Genomic DNA, 10923 nt, shown 5'->3' with positions numbered 1-10923 from the left:
AGAACTGCTAGTTTTATTAGAAAACCTTAGTAGCCAATTCCAGGTCCGCTGCTAACCTAGCACACAAAGCTTTAATGAAGAAACTAGAAACTGGCCAAGGAGCACAGAGAAAGAAACAATACAGAAGATTCCAGAGTAAAGCTAGTTTTGTTGAGTGAGGAGTGTTTTTGCTAGGGTAGGGGGGAACTGACATCTATTAAGTTCTGGTAATGCCAAACTAAAATGCCCAGTAATTAAAATTAACATTATTTCCTGACTCTTTTACCTTGTCCCCTGCATTTTTTGTTGTTGGTGAGCATTTGCAATACAGCACTGCCCCAAATCCCTGCACACTCAGCAATGAAGGGTTCCAGAACACCTTGACAGTTAACGTCTTCGTCCAACGTGCAACACCAGTAACAGAAGTGCAAAAACTCGTAACACTCTAAATGCCTATCTGTCCTTATATGACTAAGATACATATAGCACAAAACTTCACTGGAATCACAAAATGTAAATGCCTAGCTTGGTACTCAACTTCAGCTGGTAAAGATGTAGAAAAATTTGTATCTCTGGTTCTGAATGTCTCAGTGAGTACTGTGGAACAATACATACCCAAAGAGGTAACAAAGTGTTCGTGCGCATTGAGGGTTTTCATGCATCGTTTGTTCTTGAAGTCCCAGACACGTAGAGTCTTGTCATCAGCACAGCTCAAAATAAACTTTCCCCCAGAATGGAACAGAACGCCACGTACCCAGTTATCATGGCCCACCTTAAGCACAGAGACATTAGTAAGCAGATGCATGTTTTAAGGCTGAATGCTCTACAATTTATGCTATGGCAAACTGAGCAACTCTTTGCTCTGTCCCTGCAAGGAGATCATTTATTTTTCTAAAACCTGTAAGAATTTGAAGTTTATCTTCAGTTCCTATTATTACATTTATTATATCAGCACTATCAACAATGTGAGTTCCTGTCCTTGAAAGCAAACAAACAGCGGTTCTCATGTGACCTCCACCGATCCTGCTCCCCACCCCAAGTGCTGACATCCAGGCCAACCTGAACACAGGCTGGAAAACAACAGCCCAGAGCCCACAGGAAGGCGACCACATTGAAAGAATATGACATTCCAAAGAAGACAAAATTCAGCTGATTATCAGCATTTCCACTGGCAAATCAAGCTACTCATTATAACAACTACACCACCACGCTCCCGCATTTATACTACCTATTTTGAAATTCTTAGTATTTCTCAGCAACAAGAGCTGAAATACAGAAGCCATTAAAACTGTCTATTTCCAGTGTGTGCCTTATTACAACAACTTTGTCTTTTTTACAAAAAAAGATAATTCACTACGTTAAAGTTGGAGTTAAGTACACAGCTATCATCACCAGAAAAACACCAATAAACTTACAAGTGTCATAAGGCACATGCCAGTGCTAATGTCCCACATCTTAATGGTCTTGTCTCTGGATCCAGACAGCAGAAAAGGCCCAGGCTTGCCACTCTTCTTAGTCTGCAGAAAATTATGTTTTAAGTTATGGCATATACAGGGGAGAAAGGAGAGGTAGAAAGCAGGTCCTTCGAGTGCTATTTCTTAGAAAAATTAATTATATGACAACTTACAACTAATAAACACACAACGCTAAAGCTAGGATTTGCAGGCATTTTGTTGCTAATACTAGGAGAAAAACAAAAAATGAAAGGAATTAATCTGTTGAAAGAATTATATGTCCTGCTCATATACCGAAAATACTTTGAATCCAAACTTGCCTACTGCAAGACATTGAATACAGTGGTAGGTGCGGTTCAAGTGGAGTCACACATCTCCAGACAAACGAGTATGAAGTTCAGACATACCTGTGTGTCCTCATTCTTCATAAAAAGTAATGACGCAAGCTTAAGAGTTTTTGGAGAGTCCCTACTCTGAGCTTATTGCCAATTGCTACCAAGCAAAGTATGAATGAGACTTAATTCTCAGAACATGAAATGCTTCAATTGTGAATGTCATATTAACTTGCTTCTTGCTCAAAGTTAAGTACTGCCATGTGACATGTATAGCTGATCAGACCAGCAGAGGGCAGTGGAGACACCACTTCAGATAATTATCACTGCAAGAGGAAGTGAACATTCGGAGTTTAGCTTTAATTACTCTTAATTAAAAGATTATAAGAATCTTTTAAGGATGCAAGTAAAATTTGACTGAAATAATCTGTAAGATCTCTCAGCAGACAAGTTCCTGCCTTCAGTGTATCTGCTTTTCTCCTGGGGTATTCGGGTTCGTTATGGGCAGGGTAGAAATGTTTGTTCTGTTCATTAAACTAGAAATAAAAGTCAACTCCTTCTACACTTTGTCATCTTTAACTGGAAAATTTTTGCTGACCTTTAGTAAGCCTTTCTTAAAAATTTAATGGCCAAACGAGAGAATATGTATCCACGATCACACGAATGCAGATTTTTTTTTTTAAAGGATGTTTTTTCATATCATTAACTCTGCACACTATTTCTAACTTGCTACTACTCCCCCTACACATTTCATTTGCCTATGATCCTTACAAATTTCATGTTATGGTAGATAAGCTACCTTCCATGTTTCTTTGTGAAGGTATGTGAACGCTGTTCCACTCTCAACCTCAAAAATAGCCTCTCTAAACTTCACTTTCGTTAGCGCACCTTACTGCTAAAAGCACAAAAGCACTGAACCTGTGAAGCCGAGAGGGGGGATTAATGTACACCAAGTATAACCAGCAAAAAGCCTCATATACCTGCTGTACCTGCCAATTATTTTGAGAACAAAGCTTAGTACTTTCATGTTTGTTAGCATTGGAAACGTTACCTCTGATCCCGTAGCTTCTGATATGGTGGAGTATGAGCTCTCAGGAGCCCAGGAAATGCATTCTACCACATGCTCATGTTCTCGGAGCTCAGCTTTGCATTCCTTTGTCGCTACCACCCAAACACGCACTGTCTGGTCATTAGAACAACTGGCAATTAAGGTGCCATCCTGGTTAGGCCGCACCATGCGCACCCATTCTCTGTGACCCGTGAAAGTCTTCACACAGTAACTATTTAAAACAGAGAAACAAAGTAATTAACACTGCAGTAAAACCACTATACATGCCTTTGAAATTTAAGGACACTTGACCTACCCGTAGAAGTTAAGCTAAGCTATTTCAGCACGCATGCCAGTTCTGGCTGATGTACAAGGCCATAACAGTTTATGGTAAGAAGTTCATATGAGAAAGAAGCAACAGTTAAGAACAAGCAAATACTTAAGGTAAAAAACAGGAGGCTCGGAGGCTAAAAATAAAATTGACACCCCAGTTTGCATTAAATATGTATTTTAAGAACACAGATTTACAAGTCATTCAGATAGCCTTCACCCACAACCTTGAGCAAATGGATGAATTAAAGAGACTACTGAAGAATGAAATAAGCAATAAGGCTAAGAAAATTTTAAAATTCAAATTCTTTCTCCGTGGCAAGAAAAGTAACAGATTTCACCTCCCTCCTGTCATACTCTTTAAACTTGCAGTTAACCACTACATTTATATTCCTACTTGGCCCCGAGTTAGTGTTACACCTTCATAGCTCCCAGAAAGATAAAGCTGGTTACCTTTAATTAGTGGCTATGAAAGCCCTGTACTTAGAAGATTTGAAGCAGAAACCTTCAGTTTGTATATGAAAAGAGCATAATACCATATCTCAATCAAAAGTCTTTCTGACATTCAAGATGCATGTTGGCCCACTTCCTTTTAGGAAGTGCTTTTTTGTGTGTTTTCTTTAGGTAGTGATGTTCAACTGCAATTGCACTTACCCTGTTTGGACTTCCCACATTTTGATAGTTTTATCCCTTGAGGCAGAGACTATATGATCTCCATTGGGCATGATGGCTACTGAAGAAACGTTATGATCATGACCTAAAAACAAAAAAAACTTTTATCACGTGGTACTGTAATATTGTTTTGACAGAGCATATATGACTTGCTATTCATTTGTCTCGAGCAAGTAGCTACAGCAGCAGCCTTCAGCATGTTTCATGGAATGATCTTTAAATGTAAATTTACGCCACACAGTCCAGCCACTGAGCAACCTTTAGGACTGTTTAAAAAAAACAAAATTGTAAGATGTTTTAAAAATAGACATTCACTACTGCAAGCAAAACTTCCTTTGCAACAGTTACAAAGCCTGGCAGTTTAGAAGACAGCTGCTATGCTGACTATATCTGAAATTATCAATTAGGTGTGCTGGTAGTATTCTGATGCACTATGCAGAAGATGTTGCAAAGAGGTCTTCAGGAAGAAAGCATGCCCAACCTCACTGTACGTGCGTAATTCTCGAAGACTGAATGTGTCCATAATCTGGTATCAGATATTAGTAAGATACCATACTGCACTGATTCAAGAGCCAAGTAAGAACCAGTTGTACATCCATGATAGCAACTTCACTACTGTAGAGACTGCTGGACTTGGACTACAAAGCAGCTACATTGGTAATCAAGTATCTGAAGTTCTAAAGTGTCAGAGAATACTAGTTTCAGTGCATGTACTATACAATTTCCCCTTGAAAATATAATTTATTTCATTTTACTTGAAATTGACCTTAAGGAATGTAACTGGCAACACACATTGAACTATTTCACCCACGCTCACATTGTAACATCCAGTTCATCAAATTATACCTGCTGCATGTGTGTTCAGATAGAGATGCTTAAAGACTTAAAAAAAAAAAAAAAAAAAAAACTGAAACACCACTTTATTTTCTCACCATCACCCAGCTGTGTATCATGTTCCACTGCAACATCTGTTCTTTCTCTACAGTAGTGTTCCGTGGTGTTTGAAGAACTGTACGCACAAAAGTCAACAGCTTTCTGTTTTTCTTTGGTGTGTGTTTACTCTTATAAAGTCTCAAACATTCTTTATTCCTACTCACCAATTCTACAAGATGGCATTAAAAGCATATGAGACAAGCAGCAGTATAAAACTGCTTTTATATCAAGACTATAAAATGAGGAGTTACTGCCAATACCTGGATCTATGTTGTGGTTGCTTTACTTTCCCATTTTTTCCCCATGTTTTTTGAGACTAATGCACTAGGCACATTCATTTGAAATCAGACAAATATGAAGCAAAAGACTGCACAGTACATACAGAACACTTTTCACCTTAACTGTTTCCTTCCTGAATCAGCACATTAGGGAATCAGTAGACAAAGATAACAAAAACTGTATCTTCAAATCAGTAGAGAGTTATCTAGTAAACATTTAATTTTCATAACTAAGCTGCTCTGCCATTTCAATATTGTTATGGGGAGTTACCCACAGCATCACATATAGCAGATTTGAGATGCTAGTTCATTCCATAGACACTGACCATATACTTCATTTACAGAGCACTCGAAGCATTACAACATCCCCTTCTTTCTTTTGGACAATACTGTGGTTTATATCCTCTTTCCACATCAGCAGTTTTCCTGGATCAAGAGAATCTCTTCACTTCACAGATTGCTAAATGAGTTCCCTTTATACCTTACCATGCATAGTTCTGATGCACTCAAAGCCCTGGAAATCCCATAGCTTAATGGTCATATCAGCAGAACAGGAGGCCAATAGTTTGCCAGTGTGGTCAAAGGAAATATCTTGCACAGAGTCTGTATGCCCCTTAAGGGTTCGTTCAAAGTCTCCTGTCTCATAATCCCACACCTGACAAGTGAACAGAAAATCTGTTAGCAGCAACCTATTACTCATTGTAATCTCCAGTCTTACATTTGCACTCTGCAAGCTAGTCTGGCACCTTATTCAATAATTAATTGAGCAAGAGACAAAGAAAGACAAACCAATAAAAGCCTAATAACATAAAAAAAAAGAGCGTTATTTTAATTATTGTTATCTATAGATCTGTTCCTTTCTATATTATTTCCTTAACTCTAGTGACACAGCCTGTTTCTAATTGGTGCAGAAAGCACCTTCTTTAACAATTCCCCCCTCCTTTTTCTTGTCTTTACCGTGGCTCCAGAACTAAACAGCTAGCATTCTGTCTAAAAGAAGAACAACATTTAGAATGCAGTGGTTCAGTGATAATCCAAACCACTCTTAGGAGTTTGATTTATACACATTAGCTAGATCACAGAATTTGTCAGAGATTAAACAGATGTTTGCACAGCTAGTAACTGGAAGATACCATTCTCACCTCCTAATTAAGTCAGTCTTCTATCACCTAACCTTAAACAAAGCCTTTGAAACAGAACAAGCTCCTACAGATTTTATTGTGGGGTCTCTCTCAATCGCAAAATTAAGACATTTAATTTTAAATTGTACTCTAAATGAAACAAAAGAAAACAAAAAACACCCAACAGCAAAAGAATCCATCATCCCCAATAGATGTCAATCACTGGGAATGCAACAGTCAAAAATCATGCTATGCAGCTTGGTTTCCAGCACAAACAAATTCATCCACTGTATCCACGAGAAGGAATAAAGAATAACCAAAGCTAATTACGCTCCTGTATAACATGTAACAAACGCAGAGCTGTCACTGTTTCAGTTGCCCAGTCTGCTTGAAGAACAAAAGACCAGTTTTTGATGCTCAAGCCTGCCACAGAAACAAGAATGAGTTAAAAGTTTCTCATGAACTAGATCTGACACGTGTTTTAATCTTCTCCAATAGGTAGCCACTATTAGAAAAACTTGTATTTTTAAGCACATTATTTAATATTCTGCTGAACCTTTTTCAGAACAGCACTTTTCCAAATAGTGCTCAAAACAGCACAGATGGCAGCAATGAGAAATATCCTTTATCTGGCAATTTGTCTTAAACAGTGACATTCAAAGAAAAACAAAACGCATAATTTTGTCCTTAGAGGATGTTAAAATGAGAAGCTACTTGCCTACTATAACAAATTTGTTTGTGTCACTGTACATTGCAATAAACATCTAACATTTAGAGTTACTGAAAGTCTCTCCTGAAAGTCATGGGGAATTCATGGGACTTGCATGTCCCACTTAAAAATAAGTGGGAAGAAACATTTTTCAGTTAAGAACACATCTGTGTAACCACTAACTTAGCTTTAAAAATAATTTCTTCAGATGACTCGAGGCAATCCTTCCTCCCCCCCCTCGTCACATCTCTATACACTCTGTATGACACTCCTTCTCACTGAGCAGTCAAACTGCATTCTTCCTTCACCAACCATTTATTTTTCCAGTCCCTAAATCCACATTAGCTTATTATTTCTTCACAAGTCAAAGGAAAGTCTTCTTGAGTTGAAGATTGCAGATATTAACAGGACCAGCATAAAACTGTGATTTGTAGGTTACACATGGAATCATATTCGAAAGATGCTAAAGCAGAATCTGAAACAATCTTTCATTGGTACAAAACATGTTCACCCTGAAATACTGATGTTACGTATTATTCATCCTCAGACCTCCTTATTTTAATTTTATGTAGCAAGCACATACCTTTATTGTGGCATCCTCTGAAGCAGAGACCATAACACTGAAAACTGGATGGAAAATTACTCGAGTGACAGGACTCCTGTGTCCACTCAACGCATACTTCTCTGGAGGACGAGGAATCCACTCTTTAGGGTCTCGTTTTTGACCAAGAGGTCCACCTGATGTAAATTCTTCCTTAGCTTCATTCAGCTTTGATTCTAATTCCATTACCTATGTTTATGGGTTTTAAAGAGACCATTTATTTCTACTCTTACACCAAGATCTAAATCAGCTATAGTGATACCCCAAACACCAACTGGCTCCCAAATCCACAGAAAAGCAAAAATCCATACCAATTACCAACACTCAATAGCATTGATATTTCTAAAAAATTCAGACCTAAATCAACCACTAATTCCCCTCTCACTTTCACAAGAAAAGTTCTGTCAAATAACATTCATCCAAATACTGTACAAAGTTGCACTAGCAAATAACTCAAAGGGTTTTTTTCTTTATTAATTTTGATGAATGATCGAAGGAAGTTGTAAGCAAAAGGGATCTGACTACTGCAATAATTTTTTGTATTCTTGAGGTGGCACATGTTAGTCAACAGCAGAGAAACTGAAGGTGTAATAACATCCTCGTTATATTAACCTCTAGGATAGATAGGCCTTTATTGTTAGTACACTGATTTTTAAGGCTTTTAATACTCTCTAAACCCACTGAAGCATTACTAAAAAGAGTTTTGTACTGTCCATTTGCAAAAGAGTCACTTGCTCTAATGCACTGGAGTTAATGGTATCTCCCCTTTAATGTAACAGCCCAAAACCCCAGCAGCATAGGTTTTTACCTTCTTTCTAAACCAGTTAAGCTGTCTGGAGACAGCTATTCAATCTTTCTATTCACAAATTGCCTTAAGGCACCTTTTTCCTTTCCAGCTTCAGAAATTGTACATACAATCCATAAACTGAAGTCAAGAAATGTTTATAAATAGGCTGTGAGGATGTTTTTACTAGTACTAAGATGGACAAAACATTTTCTACAACACTGAATTAGTTGTTTGCCCCTACACAAGTCATACAAATTAATTTTTGAAGTGTTTTCTAAACTCCATGCTTGTCTAAGAAGGAAAACACGTAACACTGTTTAGTGACGAGTGTTTGCTTTTAATTACAACTTTTTTATACAAGTAAATTTATCAGACATCTACTTACCTTCTTTTGTAATCTTATAACTGAGGTCCATTTCTTTTCCAGAAGTCCGGCGTACTTCTTATCTAACTCTTCATTCTAGGGGGGAGGAGTGTTTAAGTAAACAAACTCTAGGTCCAAAGCCTCTAGAGTTATTTCTTCAAAAGTAACAAACAGGTCATTTTAACAAAAATCTCTTCACCACAGAAAAATAAATTGGAGCAAATTAAAAATACAGCAGCAACAGAGATTAACGATGCAAGATCCTGCAAATAAAATCTAGAAACTAGAAATAATCTTCATTACTTGAAAGCTTTTTATTTTTAAGCGTTATGCAATTCTGCGTAAGTTGTGTCCTGTTTTATTAGAGGTTTTCCCTTCTCCTGCCCCAGCTAACCCTCATAAAAACAACAGTATATAGCACACATTGACTGCAAGGGCTGAGGCATACAGGACTGGTAATTAGCTTCTAAAAGACAATCTTCTTTTCACATCCACCAACTAGAGCGTTATGAGCTAATGAACTCTTACCTACAACCATTAAGACCGTGTTAGCAGCACTACTTGTTAGCACAATGCATTTTATTTCTCACAGAAACACACCATGAGCGGCAACCAGCTGCCAGAGCAGGGTTACGTATATTCCATCTCACTTGAAAACCATTTATCTCAAACTAATTCTGAACTTTTTTGAAGACTTAATCATAGTTAACCTCAAATAACCACCATAACATTGCACTGTTTCGTGCCAAAATCTCAAAGACAAGCTTGAACTTCTCCCAGCACCTTTACCTTTGTACCTGCAGCATACAGCAGACTACTGAACCTGCTCAACAGAACAACCCCTCTGATACTGGAAAAATCAACACTGATTTTGTAACTCTAATGAAATTCTAATGATGGATAATTTTCTTCCTCTAAATATTTTTCTTCTTTGGGCTCTAGGGAATAACTGGGGAGCTACAACGAACAACTGATGTTATTGCAAAAGCAAGAGGACTACTATTTTTTTTTCCCCCTCTCACCTGTTAACACAAGGAAAAAAGCAACACAAAAACAAGCAGCATCAGAAGCACACAATAGTGTGTGAAATGCTGCACAGCTTCTTCATTCTACATACAAAGTGAAAATCTCATACCAGAATAATTATATTTTTTGTCATTTTATAATCCCACCTAATTCAGATTTTTCATGTAAGAAAGTCATACGGAACTTCTAGTAACTGCATTTTTTATTTCCCTCAAGACAATCTAGCCTATTTAGATCACCTTTTTAACTTTTGGGAAGAGAAAACTTAATTAGGTTGATAGATAGAGCAGATAAGGGAATGGTATTAGGATTTTCAATTATAACTACGGTATTCCAATTTGTAATTTCTACTTGTTTATTAGATACTAGAAGCAGACTGAAGAAATTAATTTATACTTCAACCAAGCATTTGGGAAAAAGAACAACACAATAATTATAATAGAGAGTAGGCAAGAATTTATCAGAAGTCATCTCATAGAGGTTTACTCCGGAGAAACAAACTCAAACGAAAAGCACAGCTCTAATAAATGACAACCTAAAAATCATACCAAGGAAGAATCATCTGTTACAAAGGCAAACCAACAGAATTAAGTTGCATGAAATGACTGGTCCGTGTCAATAGCATCCATACAGCCTGACAAAGTGAACTGTGTACCAGAGCTGACCACCTTCTAGGAACTGTTTAGATCTGCCCTCCTAGTACACCGTTAACCAACTAGTACGCAGCAGTCCCAGACAGTGATTTAACTACTGACCCAACCACCATCACAAAATGGAGCTCCACCATGTGCTCTGTCTGATAAATACAAAAGACAAAAGCAATCCTGTTTTGTCTTCCTATTTCTAAAACATGACCATGAAAAATCAGCTTCCAAAGTTGCAATCTTATACCATTTCAAGTCTGGTGACAAGAGAACAGTCTTCAGTTTGATTAGTTTGTACTGCAGGAAGTTTACGCTTTTATGCAGAATTCCATGATAAGAATAAGCACAGTTAAGGAAATGAGTTAGTTACAGGGAGGGGAGGAGGGATGTACACAACAGCAGGAAACAAATCAAACGTGAAAACAAAATGCATTCCTCCAATCATTGCGAACAAAATAGGTGATCTCAAAAGGTCCTTTCCAAGCTGAACAGACTCCAAAGCTCCCTGCTCAAAGCAAGGTCACCTTGAACAATCACTCAGGACCACATCCAATGATTATTTTTTGATTTTATGTTAAGACAATAAGCTGTATGAGTATCACCTCCAGTTCTGATTGCATGAGCTAACAGGTAGATAAAGCGTGC

General features: G+C 37.6%; 1 protein-coding gene across 2 annotated transcripts in view; it reads right to left on the bottom strand.

Moving 5' to 3' along the window:
- The window catches only part of PAFAH1B1 (platelet activating factor acetylhydrolase 1b regulatory subunit 1), a 34155-nt gene that overhangs the window by 5149 nt on the left and 18083 nt on the right, over positions 1 to 10923 (bottom strand). For both annotated transcript variants that reach the window (XM_084493504.1, XM_084493505.1), the window contains exons 4-10: positions 8630 to 8704; positions 7440 to 7646; positions 5513 to 5681; positions 3798 to 3900; positions 2817 to 3045; positions 1395 to 1496; positions 595 to 751 (exon numbers count right to left, since the gene is read on the bottom strand). In XM_084493504.1, coding sequence (XP_084349630.1) covers positions 595 to 751; positions 1395 to 1496; positions 2817 to 3045; positions 3798 to 3900; positions 5513 to 5681; positions 7440 to 7646; positions 8630 to 8704 — 1042 coding nt within the window. The remainder of the gene's footprint in view (positions 1 to 594; positions 752 to 1394; positions 1497 to 2816; positions 3046 to 3797; positions 3901 to 5512; positions 5682 to 7439; positions 7647 to 8629; positions 8705 to 10923) is intronic.

This window comes from Aythya ferina (genome assembly GCF_964211825.1).
Source record: "Aythya ferina genome assembly, chromosome: 19".
NCBI lineage: Eukaryota > Metazoa > Chordata > Aves > Anseriformes > Anatidae > Aythya > Aythya ferina.
The sequence above is the reverse complement of the archived record's forward strand: the minus strand, read 5'-3'. Positions and strand labels throughout refer to the sequence as shown.